Source organism: Lontra canadensis, unplaced genomic scaffold (genome assembly GCF_010015895.1).
Source record: "Lontra canadensis isolate GAN:19392208 unplaced genomic scaffold, GSC_riverotter_1.0 scaffold78, whole genome shotgun sequence".
Lineage (NCBI taxonomy): Eukaryota > Metazoa > Chordata > Mammalia > Carnivora > Mustelidae > Lontra > Lontra canadensis.
In genome coordinates, this window is record NW_022631072.1 from 6,834,507 (window position 1) to 6,861,255 (window position 26,749).

At 43.4% G+C, this 26,749-nt stretch overlaps 1 protein-coding gene across 13 annotated transcripts in view; it reads left to right on the forward strand.

The window, feature by feature from the left end:
- The window catches only part of ARHGEF33 (Rho guanine nucleotide exchange factor 33), a 116,380-nt gene that overhangs the window by 50,354 nt on the left and 39,277 nt on the right, over window positions 1-26,749 (forward strand). For 2 of the 13 annotated variants that reach the window (XM_032881961.1, XM_032881974.1), the window contains 8 exons: window positions 1,802-1,934; window positions 3,458-3,541; window positions 4,716-4,799; window positions 6,295-6,443; window positions 7,460-7,624; window positions 10,061-10,871; window positions 15,377-15,516; window positions 22,546-24,222. In XM_032881961.1, coding sequence (XP_032737852.1) covers window positions 1,802-1,934; window positions 3,458-3,541; window positions 4,716-4,799; window positions 6,295-6,443; window positions 7,460-7,624; window positions 10,061-10,871; window positions 15,377-15,516; window positions 22,546-22,675 — 1,696 coding nt within the window. In that variant the 3' untranslated portion in view covers window positions 22,676-24,222. The other 11 variants (XM_032881967.1, XM_032881975.1, XM_032881968.1 and 8 more) reach the window with 10 other exon arrangements.

Sequence of the window (26,749 nt, forward strand, 5' to 3'; positions counted from 1 at the left end):
CTCTCTGTTATCTGTGTCTTCTCTGAGCTATAGACACAGGGGAGTCTTTGCTTGACTTGTAGATGGTTTGAAAAAGCTTTTTATTTTTTTTTTTTAATTTTTATTTTATTTCTTTTTTTGGAGGGGAGAATGAAAAAACTTCTTATCAAACTGATGTTCTTTCTCCTGTTCTCGACAAAGGTCTGCTTGTTCAGGGTTTGCAAAGCACCCCAATTATCCACTGGACACTTATTCTTGTGGAACCCTGTGGGAATATCCAAGTACGTTCGGCTCTCAGTCACAAGCAGACCTTCACTTTCATCTTCGTTTAACTTCCGGTCTTGCAAGCACAAGGGAACCTACTTTCAGTTCCCATAAGTCACCGAGTTGGAGCTCGAATTCTTGCAGTAGCCCAGCAGAACTCCATTTCCCTGTGGCTTCCCTCCTCATTCCTACAGGCCCTTGACTGCCCCACCCTTCTCCATGCACCTCCTTCCTCCTCCGTGATTCTCTCTCTCTCTCTCTCCACCACATCCTTCTCTGACATCTCTCTTCCTCTCTTCATTTCCTCTGGAAAAACAAACAAACAAAACACAGCTAGGGATGGGGGAGAGGGATGTGAGAGGAGGATGGGGCTCTGCGAAGCTTCAGGGAGTAGCAGGCCAGGCTCCCCAGGAAAGACTGTGTCCTTGCCCAGAAGGGAAAGGAAAGGAGCACTTTCACATGCCCATCCTCTGAGCATTTAGGTGCCGGCTTTAACCAAGTTTTGCTTTTTACCTAAAACGGAGTCTCTTATCCAGTAGCTAAGAATGATCAAATGCCACCGAGGTGCTGACTTCTACCACACTAATGAGAGTAGACTCGTTTGCACATCAAGTGGGAATAACTTTAAAATCTCGGAAAAGAGTTCCTCTAGAATTTCTACTGTCTCATAAGTGAAACAGTAACAGTCTGGCTTTCAAAAGGCCATTCAAGGGGCACCTGGCTGGCTCAGCTGGAAGAGTGTGATCTCAGGTTTGTGAGTTGGAATTTTTAGATTACTAAAATAAATAAACTTTTTTTAAAAAAGCCATTTAAGTGATGTGTTCTTTATTAGTGCAATATACATTTGTGTAGGAGCTATTGATAAAGGGGTCTTTTATTTTATTTTTTTAAAGATTTTTTTTTTTTTTAATTTGACAGACAGATCACAAATAGGCAGAGAAGCAGGCAGAGAGAGAGGAGGAGGCAGGCTCCCCGCTGAGCAGAGAGCCCGATGCGGGGCTAGATCCCAGGACCCCGAGATCATGACCTGAGCCGAAGGCAGAGGCTTTAACCCCCTGAGCCACCCAGGAACCCCTATTTTATTTTTTTAAAAGACTTATTGAAAAGAGTAAAATAACAGATTTATTTATTTATTTTAGAGAAAGAGAGTGAGCGAGTGCATGAGTTGGGGCAGGGGCAGAGGGAAAGAATCCTCAAGCAGACTCCCCTGCTGAGCACGGAGCCCAATATGGACCCTGAGATCATGACCTGAGCCAAAATTAAGAGTCGGACATTTAACCAACTGAGCCACCCAGGCAGCCCTAAAGGGTTTTTGTTTGTTTGTTTGTTTGTTTTGTTTTGTTTTGTTTTGTTTTTTTCACAAATAGCAAATAGCAATAGCAAATAGATATTTGCTATTAGGCCTATAATGTCAAACTTAAAAAAAAATTCTGAATGCAGAGCAGTGACTCAGAATATTTTGAATGACTGGGAAAATGGAACCTGCTGCATATGTTCTTATAGGGTCTTTTCTTCTGTACACCTGGTTTGTGTGATCCTATCTCTATTCTGTTTCAAGCCTCTTCCCTGGCTCTTTACGGTACCTTGTCCAGCAGCACCTTGATTTGCTTCATGCTCTGCAGGAAAGGGTCCTGAAGTGGCCACGCCAAGGAGTTCTTGGAGATTTATTCCTTAAGTTGACAAATGATGAGGTAAGTGTTTTTAAAAAATCCTTCGTAAACTTGAATTACATGCATCTGTGTCTCCCTTGTCTCCTTCTAAATGCAGGACCTCAAATCAGTGATTTTCAGAGTTAGAAAAACTGCTGAGATCTAGTCTAACTTCCTCACTCTACAGATAATGAAATAAAGTTCAGAGACATTAAGACTTTATTGAAATCACTCGGCTAGCTAGGTAGTTGGGGGATCTATGACCCAAGCCTCCTAACTTCCGGCCCATCGCTTCCCACTGTACTATACCCAACCGCCCCACTGAAGATGCACATAAATGTGATGTACACTAGTGTAAAAATATATACACGAGCACATACATGTCCATCCACATTTACAAAATAAATATAGGAGGGTTTGTGTATGTGTGTGTATTTCACACCTAATTTCATTCCTTAGATTTAAAACTGTGATGCGCAGTTATCTGTCTTGAATGTTTTTTGTTTTTTGTTTTTATTTTCACTTCCTTGGAGAAAAGGGTGGTAAGTTTCAAAATTTCTATAATGTTCTGCAAAGAAAATTTGACCCAGGCCAGAGGATGTGAACTCAAATGCCTACAGGGCCAGACAGTGATGTAAATGAGTGTAAGTAAGAAGAATGTGGTACAATATGGACCACTGAGAGGTGAGCTTAAGAACATATGCTTTTCTATAGGAAATATTATCCAATTATTATTCAGGAAGAAGGGACTAGAGTTGCCAGATCTTCTGATATTTTAAGAGACACTGGCAATCCCGAATTTTGTGTGAACATTTCTTATTTTAAAAATATTGTGTAGGCTAATTAAAATTGGTCTGCAAGCCAGAGTTAGCCTGCAATCAAACTCTGTGTATCAACGATGTAGGTGAAATACAAAGTTTGTAAATTATTTACTTATATGGATATAATGCAATCTCTCTAATATCACTTTTACTTATTTGCATTCAGTATGCTTTCTTGAGCTGAGAATTGTTTTATCTGTGGGAATATAACTTTGGAAGCTGAGAACTGTTTTCCTGAAAGCATATAGCATGTGGGAAGCCACCAAACTGATTTTCAAGCAATAAGCAATTGGTAGAAATACACAATTAGTAGAAAAAGTTGAGGATCACTGGTCTAGACACCAAGAGGTGGGTTTGACAAAGTTCCTTATTGGATGTAGATGACTGAAATTAAAAGTAACTTAAAAACAAAATAGGCATTTTTATCATTTAACAATTTTTAAAAATACTTTTTCAACATACGTGGCCCCTCTCTGTTGTGTTGGATTTTCACTTTCTCTCATTGAAACAGGAATATTGAGTTTTGGTTCCCAAGTCCATAGTGATATTTACCTTAAAACCAAAAAGATTTAAGAAATGAATTAAAAAACAACCAAAAAAACCCATATTAATGAACACATTAAATAAATGATTAAGATACTCTCTGCAAAGTACTCCTTTTTGATATACATGACTCTAGGAAAAATATTAGCTGTTATTCCTGCTTCCAGGTTCTTACCATGCGTTTTTGTGTTTGTTTTCAAGAACAATTTCTTGGATTATTACGTTGCCTACCTAAGGGACCTGCCTGAATGCATCTCTTTGGTTCATGTTGTTGTTCTGAAGGAGGTATGGTGACTCTGTGTGTGCACTGCCCTTTAGATACTTGTGTATCATCCACCTTGGGGAATGCAAAGTGCTCAGCTTGTCTTCCAGGCTGGGGAATGGCTCGAAGAGAGCCACGGACACTCCTACCTGGGGTTAAAGGAGCCCACTCAAGGATGAGTGCCAGTGCTTTGGTCCTTGCCCTACTTTACTGACTCTCTTTTCTATTTCACTGGAAGTCTGCACAAAGTAAGCAGGAGTTCTTAGCAGAGATCTTCAGGCTACAGCTTGTATGCTGAATGAGGGGTTCCCCCTGGCCCCAGGATCAGACAACTGGAATCTGAATATTAAACTCAAATCGTCCTGTGTTTGTCAGTTTATAAGATCATAAAGTGGTTCTGACCATGTAGCTTTAAGTATTGCTACTGCAATGTTTTACTAAGCGCTCCATAAGCGCAGATAAATATCTAACAATTCTAGTTATTTTAGGCCAGTAGGAAGAAACTCTATCAGAAGCCTAAAGTTAAGAGTTAATCAAGTTTCACAAGAGTTGAGGGTCCCTTTCTTATTAACGTTTTACTTCAGCCCCTCTACTACTCCCAACCCTCTAAGTATGATGCCTACCATATATTAGCACTCAGCAAATATTTGAGAAAGGGAAAGGAAGGGAAGAGAAGGATAGGGGAGGGGAAGAAAGGAGTGGGAGTGGAGGGGATGGAATAGAAAGGAAGGGAAAGAAAGGGACATGGAGAAAATCCAATGGGTTTCCTCTGCCAGCCCAGCTGACCAGTTACTGGTTATATTCTTTCTCTACCCTCATGAGTCTCCAGTCCACCCTTGGAGCCTACTAAGAAGCGACTGTAATGAGTAATTCCACGAGAATCTTAATGAATTCATTCAACTCAAATATAATTTATTGAGTGCCCACTCCTGCCCAGCACTGTGCTAAAAAAAGTGAGGGGGGAAGGGGAGTTGTTTGGGAAAGTTGAGTGGATTCAAAAGAATTATATGATATGCTTCCTGCTACAGAAGAAGTGTCTCCTTGAGCATGTCACTCCAGTGAAGGATCATGACACTTTAGAGAAAGAAAATGCCTTAGGAATAAAAAACCCTCCCTACTCTGGTAGGACTGACTTTGGGGTTCTGCAGCCAGAGTTGGAGGGACACTGGAGAGTGACTCTGCCTTTCTTTCATTCAGGGTGACGAAGAGATTAAATCTGACATCTACACACTATTTTTTCACATAGTTCAGCGCATCCCTGAGTATCTGATACATCTGCAGGTAGGCATGGCTGGGAAGCCACCTAACTGATTTTCAAGATAAACTACTATTCGTGGCTTGCAACTGAGAAACACGGTAAAGGGTCAAGACAGAATCAGTGGTATTTCTAAGGAGTAATGAAATGATTTGGATTGCTGATTACCCCATTCCTACTTTGTGGTATGAACTGAAATCTCAATCTCTAAAATTTTTGGCTCATGACTTCTGCCTTTGAAGTTCTATCTTCATTTTCCAGCAATCATCACTTCTGCTGATCCAGGATCTTTCTCTAGCAGCTTCTGGTGGATTCAGAGTACTTATTCAGTCCCTTCCACCTTGTTCTACAGCCATCTAAATGTACCCCCAAACCCTTACCCCACCTGAAGGCATTTAAGAAGTTTCTATGTAACCTGTCCACTTAACTAGTATCTTGATTACTTTCTTTTGGCTTGAGTCCAAGGGCCTACCATATATTGCTTATGTTGTATGTCACAGAGAAAGCATGAAGAAGATGAGCTGACTTCTGCATACCACTTTTCCTACAGCACCCAACACGGGGCTTAATCCCATGACCCTGAGATCATGACCTGATCCAAAATCAAGAGTCAGATGCTTAACTGACTGAGCCACCCAGAGGCCCCAGTAATTATCTTATTTAATGCTTTCAATAATCCCATGAAATAGGTATCATTATGGTTGCTTAGATAAGGAAGTGGAGAGCCAAATAAATTAAGTAACTTGACCAAATTAACACACCTCATTGGTGAAAAAAATCTAGGACTGAAACCCAGGTCTTGCAAGCAATCTGTTAAGTAAGAGCCCTTATCCTACCGTCCAACTTGTGTTCAAATTCTGACTCTGCTACTCATTAGATGTGTTACCTAACGAAGATTACATTAACTTCTCTGTGCTTTGATTTCCTCATTTGTTAAATGGAAGTAATAACTGCACCTACCTAACCTAGCTGTGGTAAACACTAAATGAGAAAACAAATCTGTAAAGGCATTAGTACTTGGCAATAGGAAGACTCAATAAATGTTGCTTTCTCAGATCCAACTAACGCGCATGTTCCTCTACCGTACAGTAGGCAGTGTAATAGGAGGGACCACCAGGCCAGGCTTGATCATAACCATTATCCCCTTCCAGCCTGCCTTGATGCTTGACATTCTCACCATTGGTCTGACTTGGTTAGGTCATAATGCATTGCTTATAGATAGTGATTGCTAGAATGATTCTATTACCTCAGAGATCGAATGAGTAGATCCTTCTAATTTTCAGAGGGAGTTATCCAACGTTCACATCCAACTCAAACAGGAGCAATGGTGACCGTTATTCTCCCTTGGTGTGATGAACAAACAGCGGGTTTAACCATTCAGCTTACAATTAGGTTGGCCACATGTACTGTTGTTCTGATTAAATGGCTACCAAACTCTCACAACAGATGTAGGCAAGGTGCACAAGAGACTAAAGTTTAGTTCTAATTATGCAATGCTGCCTCCTTTTTATCTCCATCCAGAATGTCCTGAAGTTTACAGAGCAGGAACACCCTGACTATTACCTACTTCTGGTGTGTGTTCAGCGCCTCCGAGTATTTATCTCACATTACACCTTGCTGTTTCAATGCAATGAGGATTTGCTTATTCAGAAACGGAAAAAGCTCAAGAAGTAAGCTTTTAATGTTGCCATCTAGAGGGTTGATCAAAGGTTTCTGAGAAAAGGGAAATTTTTTTTAGTGTATGTTAGGTGGCTGAAATGCAGTGATGGGGTAGAAGAGAATAGAAAAGAGGAGGGAAATGAGGTGGTCAGGCTGGCTACAGGCGGGAGGGACCTATTACCTGGTGGTAAAATTTCCATCAGGTAATAGGTACAATTATTTTGGAAAAATAAAAACAGTTTTACTCTAATCCCTATGCAGGCCCCCTCTTGTGTTATTAACCATCTGGAAAATAGTTACTGATTCCCTAAGCTTGCCAGGTTAAAAAAATATAGCTTAAAGGCCAGAATGCGGTTTCTTTCATGAACTCAAGTATTTATTGAGCACTTACTGTCTATCGGTCACTGCTCTGTTACTGAGTATATTACAACCAACAAAACAGACAAAAATCTTTGCCACACGGAGCTTACTTTCTAGAGCTGGACAGCCAGTTAATAAATAGACAGTGTAAGTGCTATGGAAAAAAAAACAAAACAAATAAGGGTGGCGGCTGAACAAATTTCACGCCAAAAAGAAAGAAAAAGAGCTGACTAGAGAGATCTGGGCTTCAGAAGGAACAGAAACAATTCACAGCAGAATTTCCTAATGACCTAAAAGTTCCTTCAACCTCATCCCAACCCAATGAGGAAAACAATCATTTCCGTGGATGTCTGAGACCAGAAAAAGATGCCATCTCCCAAGCTAGGGCTCCTCTAATGGCAGATATCTTCCTATACCACCCCTTTCCCTCAAACTTAACTCAAGGCTATTAATCAGCATTCCTCTTCTTGCCCACATCTAGCTTGCACTGTTATGGAAATAACCTGGTTTGTAGAGGGCCATGGAGAGAGAGAGAGAGGAGGGAGAGAACTTCGCAGTCTAGCTTCGTTTCTGAAATATTGTCTCCTTGTCTCTCTTGGCATAATCTGTGTGTTCAGAGCCAATTTCCCACTGTACACTCCGAAAATCATTACTTCCGTTCTCATAGGTCATCGATGGCAAAGCTGTACAAAGGGTTGGCTTCCCAGTGTGCAAATACCGGACAAGATGCTTCCCCTACTGCTGGCCCTGAGGCTGTCCGTGACAGTGGGATCCACTCAGAAGAGATACTGCAGCCCTACCCTTCTGCTCCCAGTTCTGGCCCTACTGTCACGTAAGCACTTGTTGCATGAAAAGGTTATATGCAATGCCCTTGGGTGCCAAGTCATCTGTATACAGTAGCAGGAGAGCCTGGAATAGGAGAATGGCCTACAGGACTCTTCCCTCCCTCTTGCTTCGTCAGGCCTATATATGGCAGGCAAGCTGATGACCCTATGACTGGATCCCAGAGGAAGGCTAATGTTATGGGGTAGGCCTGGAGGCTGAGGCTACTACTAACAATTTTATCACACATATCCACGCTCTACCTACAGTGTCTTTGGGTTGAGACAATGACTGGGTGGAAGAAGACAGGAAGGCACAGGGGGGGAATATACTTAAGTTCTCCAAAAGGTGTAGTAGAGGGAAAGAGAATCTCAGTCAGGGGTGAGTGGAAGACTGAGAATAAAAATAGGCCTGAGGTGATGAAGAAAGCATGCTATTTAGCCCTTCCTAATTCCCCCTGAAGCTTCCTCAAAAAGGTATTTCCTAAGTTCTTTTCTTCACTTATGACGGCTTCTCTTAAAGCTGCTTTGTGCTGTGGATGTATTTGATAGCTTTTTAAAGTCTCTGCACACAACCCTTTAGCACACTAACTGGATTCTTATTCATCAAACTTCTTGATGATGTTTACATTAAGAATTAGGCCATTTATATATATTTGGAATTCCTTACCTCTGACGGATAAAGTTAAATTAGCTACTTTTGAAACCAGGATTTCTGGAAAGATAATGGAAACTAAAACTCAAAATTCCAAATCCAGCACTCCGTCAAATAGACAATTCTCATAAAAGTAATTCCTTAGACTATAATTTCTGCTTTGGGTTTTATTATCATAAGGAAAAATTAGAAGTTTTAGCTACTTTTCTTTCCTAAAATTACAATGAAGTGAGGGGTAGGCAACTGAGATTATTTCAATTCTTAATCACGACGACTTTTGAAATGCCAATTATAATCATTGGAAGGAATATATGATCAGTAATGCAAAATAAACTGCTTCCTTTTTCTGCCCTCATTTCTTAAAATTGAGAACATGTATCATGGAAAGGCAGAAGCACAAATGTGGAAAGAGAGAGAGATTCTATAATTATTCTGAAACCTATGAGACATTAAACTTTCTATAAATAGAGCCCAGGAAGATTTTCTTCATATAGAGAAAACCCTACAAATCCTATAGGGGAGAACACCATTCAGGAAACAAAACAAAACAAAACTTTTCCTGAGTGGAGAGTGGGAGACAGATAGGCAGGAAGTGGGGGTTTATTTTGTGGGTCACTTCATCTTTTACCACAACAATAAAGCTATCTTCTTTGAAGTGCAACAAATAGAGCCAAAAAAAAGAAAAGAAAAGAAAAAAGAAATCCCTAGAATCCCTAGAGAGTATACCCAGACCAAAAAGATGGCTGCCATTGCACTCTGTTGGAAAATGGCCAGTAAAAGTTTAACAATTTTCCAAGTGAAAAGACGATTCAAGTCAGGCCAATATTTCATTTTACCTTTGAGTGTGAGATCTCATTTTCTTAAGATCACCACAAAAAGATACTCAGTATTTGCATGTTTTCTTTCTTTTTAATACAATCTGCATTTTTGTGGTAGAATGAATAAACTATAAATAAATAAAAGGTTGGGTCAGTGGGTAGTCATGCACTCACATATGCTTGGCAATTGCCTTCCACCAGAACTAGCAAATCCCATCCAATCTGATGTTTTTGTTACGCTCATATCCTATTCATTATTCATGATTAAACATGAAATTGGGCATATTTAGAGCGAGAGCCTTTTCATTTGGGCGGTTGCTTTTGTGGGTGAAAGTATGAGATGACTTTATACAGCATGCTCTATAGCCACACAATTTTTCAGGTTTTTATTATGAAAACTTCAAATGCATACAAAAGTAAAGTGTACAGTGAACCCCATATACCATCATCCAGATTCAACAGTTTTCCAGATCGTACCACATTTGTTTCATTTAGAAATTTAATTGTTCTTAAGCGTGAAGATCGATGAGTCGAACAAAAGTTCCCTCCATTATTTTGCATCCTATTGCTAGGAGAAAAAAAAAAGGAGAGGAGAGTAAAAGGAGGTACCTTTGATTCTGGCCCCGTGGTGGGCGGGTCAGAGCTTCCACGTGGAGAGGGTTGACCATCCTTGGTTGACCCGCCATCTCGGTGCACAGCCTCCTTGCTCAGACAGATACTTCGGTCATTTGCTTTACAGATGTCGTTTTCACTCTCCCACGTGGGGGGCCAGGGGGACTCCTTAGCCGGAGAAGCCTGAGGAGCTTGGTAGGTGACGCACGCAGGCACCTGGGAGGTCAGAGAGGGGAGGAACCGGCAGTGTTGTGCCTAAGCAGTAGCTAGCAGATGCGTGTTGCTCCCGGCCTCGAGCTTCGGGGAGAGGCCTGCACCAACCCACCGTAAGCAAACCTCTTTTGTATTGTTTCCCCTTAAAGACATTTGATGCCCCCAGTGAAGAAGAGCCAACAACAGCAAAGCCTGATGGAGAGCATGCAGCCTGGGAAGCCCAGTGAGTGGGAGATGGAGGGCAGAAAGCACGAGAGGCCCGAGAGCCTCTTGGCGCCGGCGCAGTTCTGTGCAGCGGAGCAGGACGTGAAGGCGCTCGCCGGGCCCCTGCAGGCCATCCCCGAGATGGACTTCGAGCCCTCGCCCGCCGAGCCGCTGGGCAACGTGGAGCGCTCCCTGCGCGCCCCGGCCGAGCTCCTGCCCGACGCCCGCGGCTTCGTGCCCGCGGGCTATGAGGAGTTCGAGTACGGCGGCGAGATCTTCGCGCTGCCCGCGCCCTACGACGAGGAGCCGTTCCAGGCCCCGGCCCTCTTCGAGAACTGCTCGCCCGCCTCTTCCGAGTCCAGCCTGGACATCTGCTTCCTGCGGCCCGTCAGCTTCGCCATGGAGGCCGAGCGGCCCGAGCACCCGCTGCAGCCGCTGCCCAAGAGCGCAACGTCCCCGGCGGGCAGCAGCGGCGCCTACAAGCTGGAGGCGGCGGCGCAAGCGCACGGCAAGGCCAAGCCGCTGAGTCGCTCGCTGAAGGAGTTCCCGCGCGCGCCGCCCCCCGAGGGCGTGGCCCCGCGCCTCTACAGCACGCGCAGCAGCAGCGGCGGCCGCGCGCCGCTCAAGGCCGAGCGCGCCGCGCAGCCGCACGGCCAGGCGGCCGCAGCCGTCGCCGCCGCCCGCGGCGCGCCTAGGACCTTCTTCCCCCAACAGAGGTCCCAAAGCGAAAAGCAGACCTATTTGGAAGTAAGGAGGGTAAAGTAAAACCGAACCCAAACCCACAGCGCCGGCAGCCCCGGGCCTAGATCTCCAGGGAGCAACCTGGGCTCCCCTAGCGTGGAGGGGAAGCGGGCTGGCCAGAGGGGAGAGGAGGCCGCCGGGGGAGAGCCCGGGTCTGAGGCTTGTCGGTCAGGTGCCCTCGGTGGCGAGCGGTAGCTTCCGTCCTGCAGGGCCAGGGCACGAGGGCGTGTCCTCCATGAAAGGGCTAGTAGTTCCTGAGCAAACACTTAATTTCTCTGTGTCCTGTGTATGTAGGAAGGCAAAGAGGCCGCAGAGAAGACAGACTCAGACCTGTCGACACCGTCAGCCACCCTGCCCCACACCTCCTCCGTACAGTTAGGGGTGTTCTCTGCTTTGCCGCTTAAGCGGTGCGGCCCCTCACAGTTGCACTTCGCATTCAAAGTCCCGCACACTAGTCCCAGCCTTGTTTCCTCTGCCTGCGAGGCGCACCTTCTCGTGGAGGTGTTCAAAACACAGATCCCGGTGTGCCGGTCTGCGCCACTCCCCGATCCGCACTAGCCTTGCCTGTAGCTAGGACTCCCTGCAAAGTCTGCGGCACGTGTGACTGGAAAAGGGTGTCACGTTGCTTTGCAGATTCCACTGGGACGGCGGGGGGGACAACACGATAGAGTCGAGGAGGTGCTGATTCGCAAATATTTTCTTAGGCGTCCATATAAGTGTTTAATATTTTGACGTCCAGCCTTGCTCTCTGCAAGCCTTGGGACGTTTAAAGAGTTGTTAAGTACATATCCACGAAAGGGCTAGTAGTTCCTGAGCAAACACTTAATCTCTCTGCGTGTGATTGGAACAATGCTATTTCTAATTAAGCAGAGAGTGGGACAGCTTTGACCTCTGCCACCATCCTTCCTGTTTAACCCGTTTAAGAGTAGTGGTTAGGGTTTATAGGGCCTCTCTGTACTTGTACATCTTGAAAATGATATAGTCCAGGCCTAACTTGTATCAAGCTGGAAGACCTTTTGCCTAGGCTAAAGGAGGTTTTTTCCAGGAATAAGAGCCCTATAATCCATCTATTCCCATTTCTAAGTGAGTGGGGACAGATTGAGGATCACTGATTCCTTTCATTCAATCGTTTTTCAGCAGACAAGGGGCTAAGGACTGAGGGTTCAGAAATGAATGGCACCTGAGTCTCTGCCCTCCAGGACCACTGGCTTATCTCAGAAAGGAAACACAGACACACAGAATTATAATAAACGGTGGGAACACGTGGGAAGTGCATTTAAACCCTGCTGGGGCAATGGTGGACAGGGCCTTCTGGATAAGTTGGACATCTGAATTTAATTTTAAAAGCTGCCTAGATGAAGAGTGAGGTAGGGAAATAGGAAAAAGGCTCATGAGTCTTTTTTAGAAACAGCGGGTGATGCTTTTCCTCTTGAATACTGTGCCAGGTGGGACTGGTAGACAACAGGCCAGAGGAAAAAGAAGGGGCTGGGTCATGAAGAGCCTTGGAGCTCGTAGCCCATCTGGACTCCAGAATCAAAGTCTGACTGGTTCCTGCAGAGGGACCTTCGTACGCTCAGCTAAAGTTGCTGAGATTCCCCAGAGTTCTGAGATTTTTTTTTTTTTTCCTGGCTTTGGTTTTCAACTCTGAACTTTACAAAATTCTATGAGGCAAAATTTCTTAGGCAAATCAATCTTAGGCATGTGTCAAAGTTTAAAAATTCATTAACAAGGGAGGTAGGCAGGAAATAATAATGGCAATTCAAACTGACTTGAGATGGGCAGAGATTTACATATAAGACCTTCTAACTAGTGTAGTCTAAGCTGCCAAAAATGCTTTTATGTCACATGTTCATGAAAGTCTCTCCCCCTCAGTGAATATGTGAAAAAATGGGAGTTCAACAATTGACAGGAAAAAAAAGACATTAATCAGAAATAACAAGTAATATATCTGAGAAGCAAACGATGAGTCAAATATTTGTGACTCTTTATCAGACATACCAGATAACAATAAACAGTATATTAGGTACTGTTAATCAGACATCCTGGACAGCAAGTTTCATCCCCTAACAGTGTCATACATGAGTCAAGTTGGTTCAGAAAGTGAGAATAAGGAGATGGCAAATAGAGGTCAGCTAAAAGAGGCCTTTTCTCTTTCAGTTATCAGTAAATTTTTCAAGCATGTGAATTTTTCACACAAAGGTCACCTTGCTTATTATTTCTGTTTTGGGACAAAATTTTTCTTTCTAAAGATTCAGAAGGTATCCTAGAGAGAGATAGAATGCACAGTCCAGGTGGGCAGAGACTGTGGATATATGTGTGCATGTGTGTATGTATGTGCACATACATGTGTGTGTGTACGTGGGCAGGCCTCTGTACATGTATATATGTGTATATGTGTGCATGTTTGTATGTGAGTGTGTGGTTGAGGTGGAAGTGAGATGGGGTTTTCGTCGCAGAAGATGAACCCTTCAAAAGCCCTATCTTTAAAGGTATCAGCTCTTTGCTGTTGAGATGTGTAAAGCTCCTACTATTCCATCTCCTTAAATACACTCTGTGTATCTTCCACCCGTGCCCCTGAAGAGCCAGTCAAACCTTGTCTCTAAGAGTCAGGAAAGAAGGCTGCATGCTTTAGTGTAAGGAACACCTACCTGGGTGTCAGGAGATCTGACACCTGTCCTGGCTATGCTGCCAAATAGCTGTGTGCTTTTGGGTAACTCACTTGGCATTTCTGTGCCTCCAGTTTTCTCATCTGTAGAATTAAGACAATACATACCTTACCTAACTCACAGCGTTGTTGTGGGGCATCAGGCCAAATAAGATAAAGTATGTGCATAGGCTTTGTAAAGTGTGGAATGCTATACAAATGCAAGATATTATCAAGATCATGATTGCACAGAGAGATTTTCCTTAAACTTAATATATTTAGTTCCTAAGCAGTCCCTAAAAGCCCAGTTGTCAAAATGTGGTCCTTAGGCTGGTAGTAAATGCGTCCATTACCTGGGAGCTTGTTGTAGTTGCAGAATGTAGGCTCAATCCCAGACCTACTGAATCAGAGTCTGCGTCTTAGCAGGAGTTCGGGGTGACTCATGAACACTAAGAGCAGGTGGGCAGGGGCATACCTTAAACCACTGGTTTTTAAAATCTCAGTGTGCATAAGGATTACCTAGACCTAACTCCAGAGTTTCTGACTCTGCAAGTCTAGGTTGGGGCTCAGGCAATATACATTTTAAATAAAAGCTCCGGTTGATCCTGTCGCCCCAGGACCACAGTCTGAGAAACAGCACACTAAGCTGTCAAGATGTTGCTCTCCACAGCATAGTAATGAATCTTAGTAGCGTCTCAGGGAACCTCTAGATCTGCTACGATAACTGCAAGTTAAGTTCTCAGAGTCAAACCCATGTTTCCTGGAAAAAAAAAAAAAAATCATCCCCACGCCTCACTTCACGGTCAGCAAGCAGTCACCCATCCAACTCATGCTCGTTTCATAGTGGTTTTTGCTGTGACTCCTTGGGTTCTCTTAGGTTTAAAATGCAGCAACTTTATTAGGTGGCTTTTAGGTCTCAGTCACCCCCCAGTAAATACTTCATTCATCTGGAACAGAAATATAAGTGCATATCTGTTTTATTTAGCACATCTCACACTTAAACTAGAAAGTTCACAGAAGATAGAGCCTTATTTTTATTAATTTTTACTTCACACTGTACCTACCATGAATTAAGAATGCCAAAAACTATACTAAATGTGTATTTACAGATTAAAAGTGTGCGGCAGGGGGCACCTGGGTGGCTCAGTGGGTTAAGCCTCTGCCTTCAGCTCAGGTCATGATCTCAAGGTCCTGGGATCGAGCCCCGCATCGGGCTCTCTGCTTAGCAGGGAGCCTGCTTCCTCCTCTCTCTCTCTGCCTGCCTCTCTGCCTACTTGTGATCTCTGTCAAATAAATAAATAAAATATTTTTTAAAAAAGTGTGTGGCAGGCACACATACACACATGCACGTATGTGCCTATATAGACATAGTTGACACCTACTTCTAAACAGATCTGACCCTGCAAAACCTCCTTCCCTTGTTTATGTCTAAAATGGAGAGTTAGGAGCATGAGTTTAGAACTAGCATTGCGATGAAGGAACTGCCTTATTTTGTTGAAAGAGAAACATTCCCAGAGATGTGAGGGGACCCCTACTTGTTTCCCAGCAAGACAGGATTGGTGCCAGAATAAGAAGTTACTCTCCATAGCCTTTAGATACTAACTTCCCTTATGTCCTGATCTTTAATTATTGTTATACCGTAATCCTACTCTAAGACTGTTTGTCTTGATACATACAAAATACTTCTGCACTCAGCAGAATTGTCCTCTTCTCACTGATTTCTTAATTAGCCTAGGTTTGCTTTAGTGGGAATAGGGTGCTACCCGTTATTCTTTGGGGTGAGAGGGGAAAGTGACAAAGTTTAAAAAAATGGTCCCAGTCAGGATAACGTTAACTTTGGAAAGAGTAAATAACCTCCCCTCTTTTGTATTTTCAGGAGATGCATTTAGAAGACACCACCAGATTCTGTCCGAAGGAAGAAAGAGAAAGCGAACAAACATCTTTCAGCGATCAAAACCCCAGGCAAGACCAGAAAGGGGGCTTTCGCAGCTCCTTCCGCAAGCTGTTTAAAAAGAAGTGAGTAGCCCTTAGACAAGACAGCATTGTAACTCATTTCCCTTTGGGCTAAGTCTGGAGGTTTTAACAGTAATAAGTTTTAAGTAGCCTGGTTTCACACACAGCTTCAAGCCCAGTGCCTGCAGTCAGTAGCCACAATTCCTGTCAGGTGAAGATGTTTCTTATTGTGTTTTCCTAGAGTAAAAGCAGACTCAGCCCTGTCCTCTGCCTCTTTTAGCTCCACTTCCTTGTTCCCAAAGTCATGTGTCTGACAGGATGAAGCAGAGGAGGTCCCCAGGGTAATGAGCTGGTGACAATCAAATCCATTTAGATGGGGAGGCCTGGGTTCCACTGTGGGAGTTGGGTGTAATGGGTGTTCCTTCCAAATCTACCCACCTGTGGAAAGTTTTCCAAGACGAGGTCTCAGCATTTCTGCCTGTAGGAGTCTATAGTTATCCTGGACACTAGTACATGGTTATTGGGACTTTTGCTAGTGTTTTCCTTAGCAGAAATGATGGAATGGATTTGACTTGGGCCCGAGATAAAGAAAATCATGTCAGTGGGGTTTCCATACTCCGTAGGAGGCCAAAACAAGACATTTGCCTTCTGTGGTCCTTCTAAGACTCTGAGTCCTTGCTGTAGGAAATCACTCCCCAGGCATTTAGGCCAGCACTTACCAGCCCTGTCTTATAGACTGGGAGATGGTGGCCAGACCCCAGCATGAAATGTAAAGAAGATAGATTTGAGCCTTTAGCATTTGACCTGAGAAGGATTCTCCAGTCTAGGCATTCCCTGCCTTGGAGACTACTTACTGTCCCTTATCTCCAGTGGTCCTCATGCCACCTCCCCCTTCCTTGGAGAGATTTTCCCTGCTACTTAGTTTCTTTTGGGAGAGAAGGTTCTTGCAGTCAGTTTTAAACAGTTGGTGGTTGGAAAAGTTAAAGACACTATAGCTGCCTTTGGAGAGTTGCTGGTAAGTGAGGAAGTTGAGGAACATCACTTTCTCCTTGAGGGTAGAAGTTACTGGCTGATTTAGATAATGGTTTTGATGGAAGGGGGCAGGCCTGGAGTGAGGACTTTTTTTGGATGGTATATCTAATTTTTCTCCCATGGGGAAGGTGGTAGCGAGATTAGTGCATCTCTGGGTGTGGGTCCCTGCCTGCTGTTGCTGGAAGAATGAGGACAAGGAAGAGAGCAACAGTACCGCAGTTAGACACAGTACTGCTCCACAAAGTCCCCTTTCAGTTTTGCCAAGGTCCACATGATTATTGCTAGATCCCCTTTATGTAGGGAGTGAGGAGTTAAGACTTGTATCCCTCTCTTTACGTTCATAGATTAGATTTTTCTTGGCCTAGGGCCTACCTCTGTCATGTTTGGCCAGGGTGGAGAGACCTGGAAGCAGACAACCCTCCAGCCCAACCTTAGGATTTAGGCTCCTGAATCCTTCTAAGGACTCCTAAGAGAGGCACTGCTTAAACCTATCTCTTTGTTTTAGACCACAGTGTTCCCAAACAAATAGCCAACTTTTTGCTTACTGTCCTTTATAGTGAGTGGGTCTGTCTGTCGTAAAACAGTGAGCCATGGATTCACCACTGGTTACTTTACAAATTCCCAGTTTTCAGAGTGATATAAGAAAACGCTCTGCCAGTTACTTGAGGCAGAGGAGGTAGACTTGTCCTCTCTGTATCTGGGGGGCAGAAGTAGGAGCAGTGGGTAAGAGGGTGAACTTTCTAAAAATGCAGGTACTGGAAGTGGAGCTGGCTGCCTCATGAGGGACTGGGTTCTCCTGAGTAGAAGCTGGGTGACCCTGGTCAGGGATGCTAATGGAAGGGATTCCTGCACTGAGTGGGAAATTGCCCAAGATGAACACCTGAGTCCTTTCTGGTGCTGAGATTTGCTTTATCTGTACTTTGGCTTTGTTTTAGATCAATCTGAGTAATCACATCTTTTTAACACCTGGAACAAGAAATTAATATGGCGTTGGGACCTATAATTTTAAAGACTCACCATGTGGAAGACCTGATTTTATCTTTCTGTAGCCCTCCCACCACCCCCTGGCTCCCAGCCTCGGCACAATGCTGAGGACTAGCTGTGGACTCTCCAAATTCATGTTGGTTAATTGCTTTCAGTCTTCTTGCACCTTTTGGGGATCCTTCTTAGAGGGTTCAGTGGATCTCCTTAGTCCTCTTACCCTTTCTCATAGATCAGTCTCCCCTGCATCAGTCACAATGCTGCCACTAATCCTGCTGCTGCCTTTGTGTTTAGAGTCTGAAGTGGTCTATGAATGGAAGTGGAGGGGGGACCACACAGGTGGCCACTCCCTCTGGCAGGCTTTCCTGGCTTTGAACATCTGGGGTAGGGTCCTGAGCACCCCCAGCTTGTACTTGCTCATCCCCTTGGGTCAGGAAGCTTCGAGGGGCGCTTTGGGACTCTGCACAGGATAAAGAAGCAGCTTGAGGAGTTTCTCCTGAGTGTTCTTGTGTAAGAACCATGGGAAATTTGCTCCATTATACTAAGATAGAGAGGAAGGGCAAGGAGGTCCCAGAGCAACACAGAAAGGTCAGCGGCTCTTAACTCAGATGAGAACGCACCATCCTTCTCCAGAGTTAAGCATTCTTTCTTATGTGCATGTGCTTTGTGAGACACTTGTATAGGAATCATGAATGTCATAGTCCCAGCTGTTGTGTAGGAACTTGCACTCTGAAGTCAGGCATGTGGACTGATACAGGGAGGAACTGGAAAGAGACATTTAGCTCATTCTCCTCCCATGTGTTGGGAGGTCAGGTTGGCAGCAAGCCCTGTGACTTGAAGAAGTGGTTCAACCTGGGTACCTGAACCATGCCACAGCCTGACCTCAGAGGTCCGAAATGGACTAGCGCCAGAAGAGCCACCAGTGTCACATTTGGGGCTCGCTGCCTGCCTCCCCCACAGCCCTCTGGAGGCTCATTCCTGTCTACACTGACACCCTTTTTGTATCCATAGGGGCTTGTTTGGCTGGTGGCCCCACACACCCAGAGTGCTGCTTCGGGATGAAGCTAGGCATGGAACCAGATGCAACAGAAAACCTGAGAAAGGGTTCTCTTCCCTCTGAGGCTGGGAGGGCCGGATACTCAGACCCACAAGGATTCAAAAGGGAGAGTCAAGTTGACATCATAAAAAAAAAAAAAAAATCCTGAAAAATGCCTGAGATATTTGGGGAAAAGGATGATGCTCTGATTATTTCTGTCTCAGGCACATTTGTCCTGGGTAGATACCAGGTCACATGTCCCTGAAAGATGCCCCAGAATTGATCAGAATAAAGACTACCTATCTAAAGCTTGGAAATGTTAAGTGACTTTAAAAACTTGAAATGAATTTCCTCAGAAGCCAGGAACAGACCTAATGTGATAGGCTGATGCTGGACTGAATCCTTCTCTCTCTGCCTTGGAGCAGGGAGTAAGGTGCACTGTCCCTTTCTGAAAGGCTGTATATGGAGGCTTCAGGACTTATATCTAGACTACTCTGAAGCGTGAGGCAAATGCTACTTTATGTATAAATCTTGCACTTAGTTTAATAAGTATTCTTGGTTGGGGGTATGGTATGGAGGAAGAGGGTTATGTAAGACAGTTTAGGGGTACAGAGTAGAGAGGCTCTTTTTATCCTCAAATTTGGGGGAGTAGAAGAAAAATAATATGGCTTCCAAATGATTAATTCTGCTTCCTCACCCATTCTTTTCCTCTAACATTTTATAACGTATATACCTCAGACTGTCTCCTTCCTACATCATCACTCTCCCTGCACCAGTCACACCAAAATCTCTATTTTCTTAATCACACACACCCACAGAATATGTCTTCAGGGTTCCATGTAACTGAACATCAGTGGGTCCTCTTCTTTGGTATCTTTTCAGCTGTTTCTGTAAATGCCCAGCCTCGGCTGTGGAAGAGACCATGCAATAGAAAGCAGGACTACCAAAGAACTAATTGATAATTTACCCTACCTTCTTTACCTCCTCCCAGCCTATCTCAAGTCCTTCTCCCATTTCTTACCCACTCTGGGCTCCTCTCTCATCTCCCATCTCGTTTCCCTACATCACTTCAAAATTAAAGGAGATGATTGAAGGCATAACATTTTAGATGACATAAACCTCATTACAAATGTGTCTTAATAGGTCATTTGAAATCCATCACTAAGTTAAATATCTTTAGTGTACTAGGCTCTGTCTAGCACAAAAGAAGTAAGAGACGTAGTTGTAGCCCATTAGAAGCTGACAGTTCAAATGCAAGGGTAATCTAGCTGAAGGTTCAGTAGCTAGAACGTAGGAAGCACTCAACAAACATACAGTATACGAATGCTCATTTGTCACCCTATTGGTTACCAGGACCAACTGATTTGGGCGACAGGATGGGTGTCCCCTGCTCTCTTACTTTTCCATGCGCAGGTCTCCTAAAGCTTGCACAGCAGACAATCTTTCCAATCAGAAAACCACCCCTTCTTAGGTCATAGGGTTACACAGCACTGGATTCTACCCCTCCTCCCTTCCCCAGCTCCAAATAAACTTACAAGGCTTATTTGTAGCAGATCTATATGTGTATGATCTACCCAGCTTGTTATTTTCTTTGTCTCTGTGGACTGAGTGGAAGGAAACGTAGCGACGATTATTCTCTTTCCATCAAGCACTTGGATTGCTATGTGTCCGAATGTACTGGCAGCCACTGTACCCTTATCCAGCAAGCATTTGCCTGCCCGTCCCTCTAGTGTCTGCTCAGATGTGCCCTGCAGTCAACGAAAATGGCCCCAGGAGCTCAAAAGCCATTTCTGTTTTATAGATGAAGGCAATAAAAGCAAATTCACTGGCCCCTTTTCCTAGATTCTGCAGGTTATTTCCTGGTAATTTATACATTACTTCAAAGCCTAACGACCACACATTGGGAAGAGTCCAAGTGGCCACATACTATGTAGGCATTGCAAAGAGTTAAAATTGTCTTTAAGAGGATAAAACTGAGCATATAGTCATGGCTACAGTAGAATGCTGGATTTTGAAGAGGATTAGCAGCATAGTCATTAGTTAATTAATAGTTAATATCAAGAAATGCAGAGAAATTAAAATACTTGGAGACACAGAGAAAGTGGTTTGTGAGAAGAGCAGTTAAAAAAAGAAAATACTAAGCTGAGTTTGTGGACTTTGAAAACCAGACAGGGCGATTTTGGCATTTGTTTCAGAAATGGGAACGCAACTGGTGAAGATTTCTGTGGTCCTTGGGGCTGGTGGTGACATCAAAGCTTTCCCATTTCCAGGTAAACACTAAACAGTTGCATGTTGGAACCATCAAAGTATGACATATTGGGTTTTGAAGAGATCAGATAGAGCTAAGAGGGAGAAATGTGAAGTAAAGATTTTAAGTTTTGACTGATGATTTTCTGATGAGAAACAGCCACATGGGGGGAACCATTCAGAAGAAACCCCAGCCAGATTCAAATCTTGCTTCCTATCTCCCACCCCCAAACTTATAGGTATTCCTAGCCTTCTGGATAGCCGAAGATATGGGGAAAGAATAAAATTGTCAAAAATATATCTTCCTAACATTTTGGGCACAACTGTACTACTCAGGGAGGATTTGAACTGTAGGTAGGTGGGAATTCTGAATTGAGAGAAGACAAAGAGTTTTAGGTTGGGGCATGTGGAGGCTGTTTCAAGGGAGAGTTCCAAGGGGGCTTCTGAAAAGGCAAAGGACTTTCACCCCACAAGATAAGATATAATCTTATCTGATGAGCACGCAGATGGACTGGTGTTGAGAGAAAGAATAGTTTTTCCTCTGTGCACTGGCGTGTAGTGGAAAAGTGCTGCTTCCTGACTGGAAGTAGAAAACATGGTGGGCAGCTCTGGCTTCATCTGTGATACCAAGTATCAGGGTGAATAGTGAAAACATCCAGTCAGTCATTAGGTTTCCAGACATCAGGATTTTAGTCTTTGTGTGGATCCAGCTTCTTTCCTTGGATAATGTCAAGGGATGTTTGAATCTGCCCAATTAATGCAATAAATGATAGAGTCACAATTAACTTATCTAACAGCAGCAGTGAGGACTCGTAGCATACCAAAGACGGTGAAAGAACTTACCCTTCTTTTGTGGAGAGTGGAAGCATGCTCGATTCTGCCTCAGCATATGGAGAACTTGTTCAGTTGTCTAGGAGCTTTGGACAAAGAACTTCAATAACATCACTTGCATACATCCTGCATGAGGTCTTTTGATACTGGTTCTTAGTGGGCTAGTTCTACCCATTCTAGCTCAGAATTTAAGTTAGTCAAAGGGCCCCAGTGTAGCTTATCAGAGGTTATTTCCAGAAAGCCTCCTCCCTCCAGGGACTTCCTACATGAACAATCTGGAGAAGGTGCAGAGCTGGAATGGATTACCCAACTGGCTTAACCAAGATAAAGGAAGAATGCACCCTCGACTGGGGACTCAATTGGACTGATCTGAGTTGTTGACCATTGATTGGGCTTGGTCTCCTTCATGGTGGTTGAGATGATAGAATCTCCTCAATCTGACTACTGTACTAATTTCTGCATCCTACCAAATGTGGCATATATGTGTGGTTGGCTTCAATAAATCTTTCATTTAAAAATGAAAACAAGCAAAAGCAAGAGTTTGTAATGTAATGCCCAAATTCAGTCATGGCCCTTGATAGATAACCTTGGCTGAGAACAATGAATCCCATCCATTTGAATTTAAGGGCCTTGGTAATTGGTGGAGTAGTTACTTGGTTGAATCAAAAATAGGATTTCCTCAATTTTCTGAGCTTTTATTTCCCCTTTACGTTATACACAATATCTTACACTGACATACACAGTTGTCACAACTGTCTCCATAAAGCATTAGAAAGATATTCTCTCTACGTTCATTGCAAACTTTAGTTGCACATGTCTTGAGTCATGAAATGGAAGGGAAGTAAAAATTATTCCAGATCTATGAGGCAACTGTTTTAAAACAAATGCAAAACAATTTGGATAAAATATCTGAAAACAATTAAAACCAAATCAACCTGTACTTTATCTGTGTGCTGAGATTTTAGGTCCAGTGGATCAGAATACAGGGAAAAAACTAATGAGAATCCCTCAATGGATCCTTCACCCACCAAACAAGATTTCTTCAGAAACCGACTTGCTCTTGCAAATGACCTTGACCAAGGAACAGCTGTGTAAAACATATTTAAAGTTGTATTGTCAAGTGGTAAGATGAGGATAAAAAGCCTGTATATATCTGTGTAGGAATATATATACTTATATATATTGCTGTATAAATCCCTGAGGAAAACTAGTATAAATACTTAGATATGAAATTAAATCAACATACAAGACCCTGAAGAGATGAAGATTAGTCTATGGGTGAGAGCTGGCTTTTTGAACCTCAGCACTTGGGAAAAGGGAAATGAAGACTTTTCACAGCTTTACAGAAACACAGTAAATTTGGAAGAAAATAAATGTTTGTAAGAACAAAAACTTCCAACTTGAAGTCATTCCCCCAGTATAATACTGAGCATGTAACGTGGATGTGAGTTTTATGCTTCCTAGGCACTTACCTTAGGAATTCATCCCAGTATTCTCAGGCTAATATACATGATGCCAGGGGCCAGTTCTGTCTTGCCATATGTCTTCCAAAAACCCAAGCCAATACCTAACATCCCTTGAGGCAAAGGATCAATTAACAGAGTTGTGTTTTACATGTTGGCAATCTGAGTTGTGGAGAATTTGCACTTAAGCCATAATATAGGAGGTTCAAAGCTTATAGACACATTGCTCTCTGAACAGGAAGAGACCCCTGAGAGTAGTATTTCTCTTGTTCTGTGGTTATGAAAATCAGTACAGGGAACAAAGATTTTTCTTGAAACCGGGAGGCCAAAGAAACATTTTCCCTTGTGTGGGTTGTGCTGCTGATGAGAACAGTGCAGAGTCTGTGTGTTACTGAGTATTCAGGACTCAAAGATCCCTTAGTGATCCTGAGTGTCCCATTCACTCACGAATGGATGGATTGGGGGGAAAAGCACTTCTTCAGCTACATCCTCTTTTTAAAAAGATTTTCTTCAGTCTGGAAAGAAGGGGCAACAACATCAGTGCTTTAGTGGCTCACACACAGGGGTTGCTCCAAAACACCAAGTCAGAATGAAAACTTAGGGCTGGCAATACCTTATTCTGTTTTCTAGAAGTAAGCTGTAAAAAAACCAGCGTTCTTATAGTTGAGACAGAGGAATCATTGCAGTGAGGGTGGCCTGGGTATGGGGTGTTAGAATGTGCTCATTTCCACATAGAGATGTCCAAGATGGTCCGCATCCTTGACATGCCTCGAACTAAGAATAACAGAAAAAAATGAGGTTTAAACAATTTGTCTCTCTTCCCAGACAATCATCTGTAATAAATTAGAGGCATTTGGTGACTGCTCATTCAGAATCTTGGTACTCAGACCAACTTCTTGAGGGGCTATTCCTCTAGGAACATGTTATTTCACAGAATCGGGGAAATTCTACTTTTGAGTGTTAAACAGGTTTTCTTCTGCTTGTCTGATGATTAGTTAGGAACTCATCCATTATCCACTTTAAACAATAGGTGATCTGGAACACTTAAAAGATCACTGCCAAGTTTGGGGAGTTTCCAGTATTTAGGTGTAAGCCAAGCTTTTCATTTTCCTGAAATTCATGAACCCCTTGAAAGCCAGATTTCTCCCCATGAGTAGGCTGAAGACGGTTTCGGGGGAGTGCCCGAAAGTACAGTGCAGAGCTGACTGCACCTGGAAAGTAAAGTACGAGTCACAGTCTTTTAAGTAAAATGTAAAAACAATAACATTTCTGTCCCCTTCATAATGTTGATCATTAAAATGATCGACTACTGGGAAGGTTTCAAAACTCACACACCTCCTAAATTTTCATTTTGATAACATCCTTTGAAAAAGTCTTGATGTTACATCTGTAGCACAACTCGATTTCATTACAGTTTATGAAACTAGCCTGTAACTCTAGTAATAATTAGTGCTGCTCTTCTCTGGGTCTCCATCACCCGGAATTTGTTTTTTTCTGGTAATTTTCTAACTGCCCCCAAGTACTTTCTGTGCCCATCAGTCCTACACATCTCTAACACATTAATATTCCCAAATACTGCATTGTGTGAAACTCTTTGAATGTTCTTATTTGTCAAATTCTGAACTCCTTGACTTGACCTCCAAGGCTGTCCATATCTGCAGCGTGGCCACCAGTCCTCTATCTGGCTGCCATCCCCCACTTCGCAGGTCTGCTGGGCGGCGTGCCTCCGCGGAGCTGGGCTCTTACCGCTGGCTGGCAGGCCACGCCGCCCTGCCTCACTCCTTTCCCCAGCCGCCTTCCTCTTTGCCAGTCTTCGAGGTCCAGCTTAATTAAGTCCCTCATCTTCCTGTGATCTCTAGTGCTGTAACTTGTCTATCTTTTGATGCGCTTTGTCTTGTCTTCCCGAGAAGAATGTAAGTCCCTTCAAGGGCAGGAACTACAACAAACTATGACGTATCTTTTTAAATTCCTTTCCACCTTTTGAATAGTACACAGTAAGCTACGGAGAATAATTTCTACTCATAATCTGACAGAGAGTCATTCTTCATTGAGGTTGTCGCTTTACCTTACTGCCTTTTAATTTTTTTTAAAAAGAAAAATACCAAAGGAAATAAAATACAGTTGTCTTCCAAAGCAGTTTTGCTTAAAGGCAAAAGGCACCACTGCCACTTTCACAGCATCTAGAGTTAGAAAACATCACTCCACCAAAAAAAAAAAAAGTTTGCTACTTTTTTCTGTGTTGTCCTGGCTCATTTCATCATCTTTCTATGTAGTAGTATAAACTGACAGCAGAGATAGGATCTTTAATGACGTTTCTTAATGACACTTAATATAACGTTTCATTAGAGATGAAGACAGGAAGTCAGGGTGAGAAAGAGCCTTGCAATTCCTGCATCTGTGAGCTCCAGTCTCCCGGAGAAGTGCAGTTGACATGGGAGGCTGCAGCGGTCTCCTGGGAGTGCCTGGGTTCCTCCCGCCCCTAAGAGATGAGGGGGATGTTTCTGCACAGGCTGGGAGTGGCAGCTTGTCCCTTCCGCAGCCTGGTGTTGTCTGTATACAAGCCCGAGCAAAGATCGCCCTGCTTTTCTGACCCCCAGACTAGAGCCTTGGAGAACCAGGGATCTGTGGACCCATGCTGCAGGGTTCTCTGCAGCTGGGGGCTTCATCATGGGACAAATAGTTTAAACCTGTCGGGGGCTTGAAAGTAGAATGGTGTTTCGTGCTTGCCCAAGGAAAACCCTTTAAAGCTTTCTCTAGCATCTCATGATCTCATACCTCATTCACTTACTTCTTCAAGTCTTTACTGATACGTTTCTTTCTCCATGAGGGCCCTCGTAAAAATTCGGATTCCTGGGTCCTAGCTCAGTCCCACTTTACTGGAGCATTTGTGAGGGGGGCCCAGGCATCTGCATTTTAAATGCTCGCAGGTGATTGTTCAGCCACTGACAGCTGAGAGCTGTTACCTCTTAGACCGATAAGTTGAACGATCTAGTATGTAAACTTCAGCACTCAGAGCCTAGCTATAGATGGAAATTTAGGACAGAATAAAGAATTGATTACACTTACCTTGAGATACAGAAAGTTGATGGTTCATCAAAACCCAAATGAATCTTTCTGAATTCATACATTTATTGTTTATGACCTTTACTATCACATACAGTAAGATTTTGGTTAAAATATACATATACACAGGATTAGTGTCCTTTATAATAGATTGGTAGAATTGATTGTATATTCCAGATAATCGCATGCACTTAGGAAAACAGTAAAATGAATGTCTTATGTTAAGTTGTACAATAAAATTAAATCTAGTTTTCAGACTAAACTTTCTCTTGAAACATCACCATTACTGATTTTCTCCCTGAGCCTAAAACCAGTAATGCTTTTGGAACACTTGGGATTCTCATTGAAAGTTGAAAAGTTGAAAGTTGATTCAACTTGAAGATGTGAGTGTAGTGCTCTCAGCACCTGAGCATCCTGGTACTTATGGAATATGCCCAGTGAGTCTTACATGGTGGGGAGGGGGTGAGGAAAAAGGAAAATGTGATATAAGAGAGGTTGAGAAGATTGATGAGGACCTATATATTTTAAGGAAAAAAAATAGAAATTTTATTTTTTAAAAAGATTTTTATTTATTTGAGAGAGAGAGTGAGCCCAAGTGGGGGGAGTAATGTCAGAGGGAGCGGGAGAAGCAGGCTCCCCACTG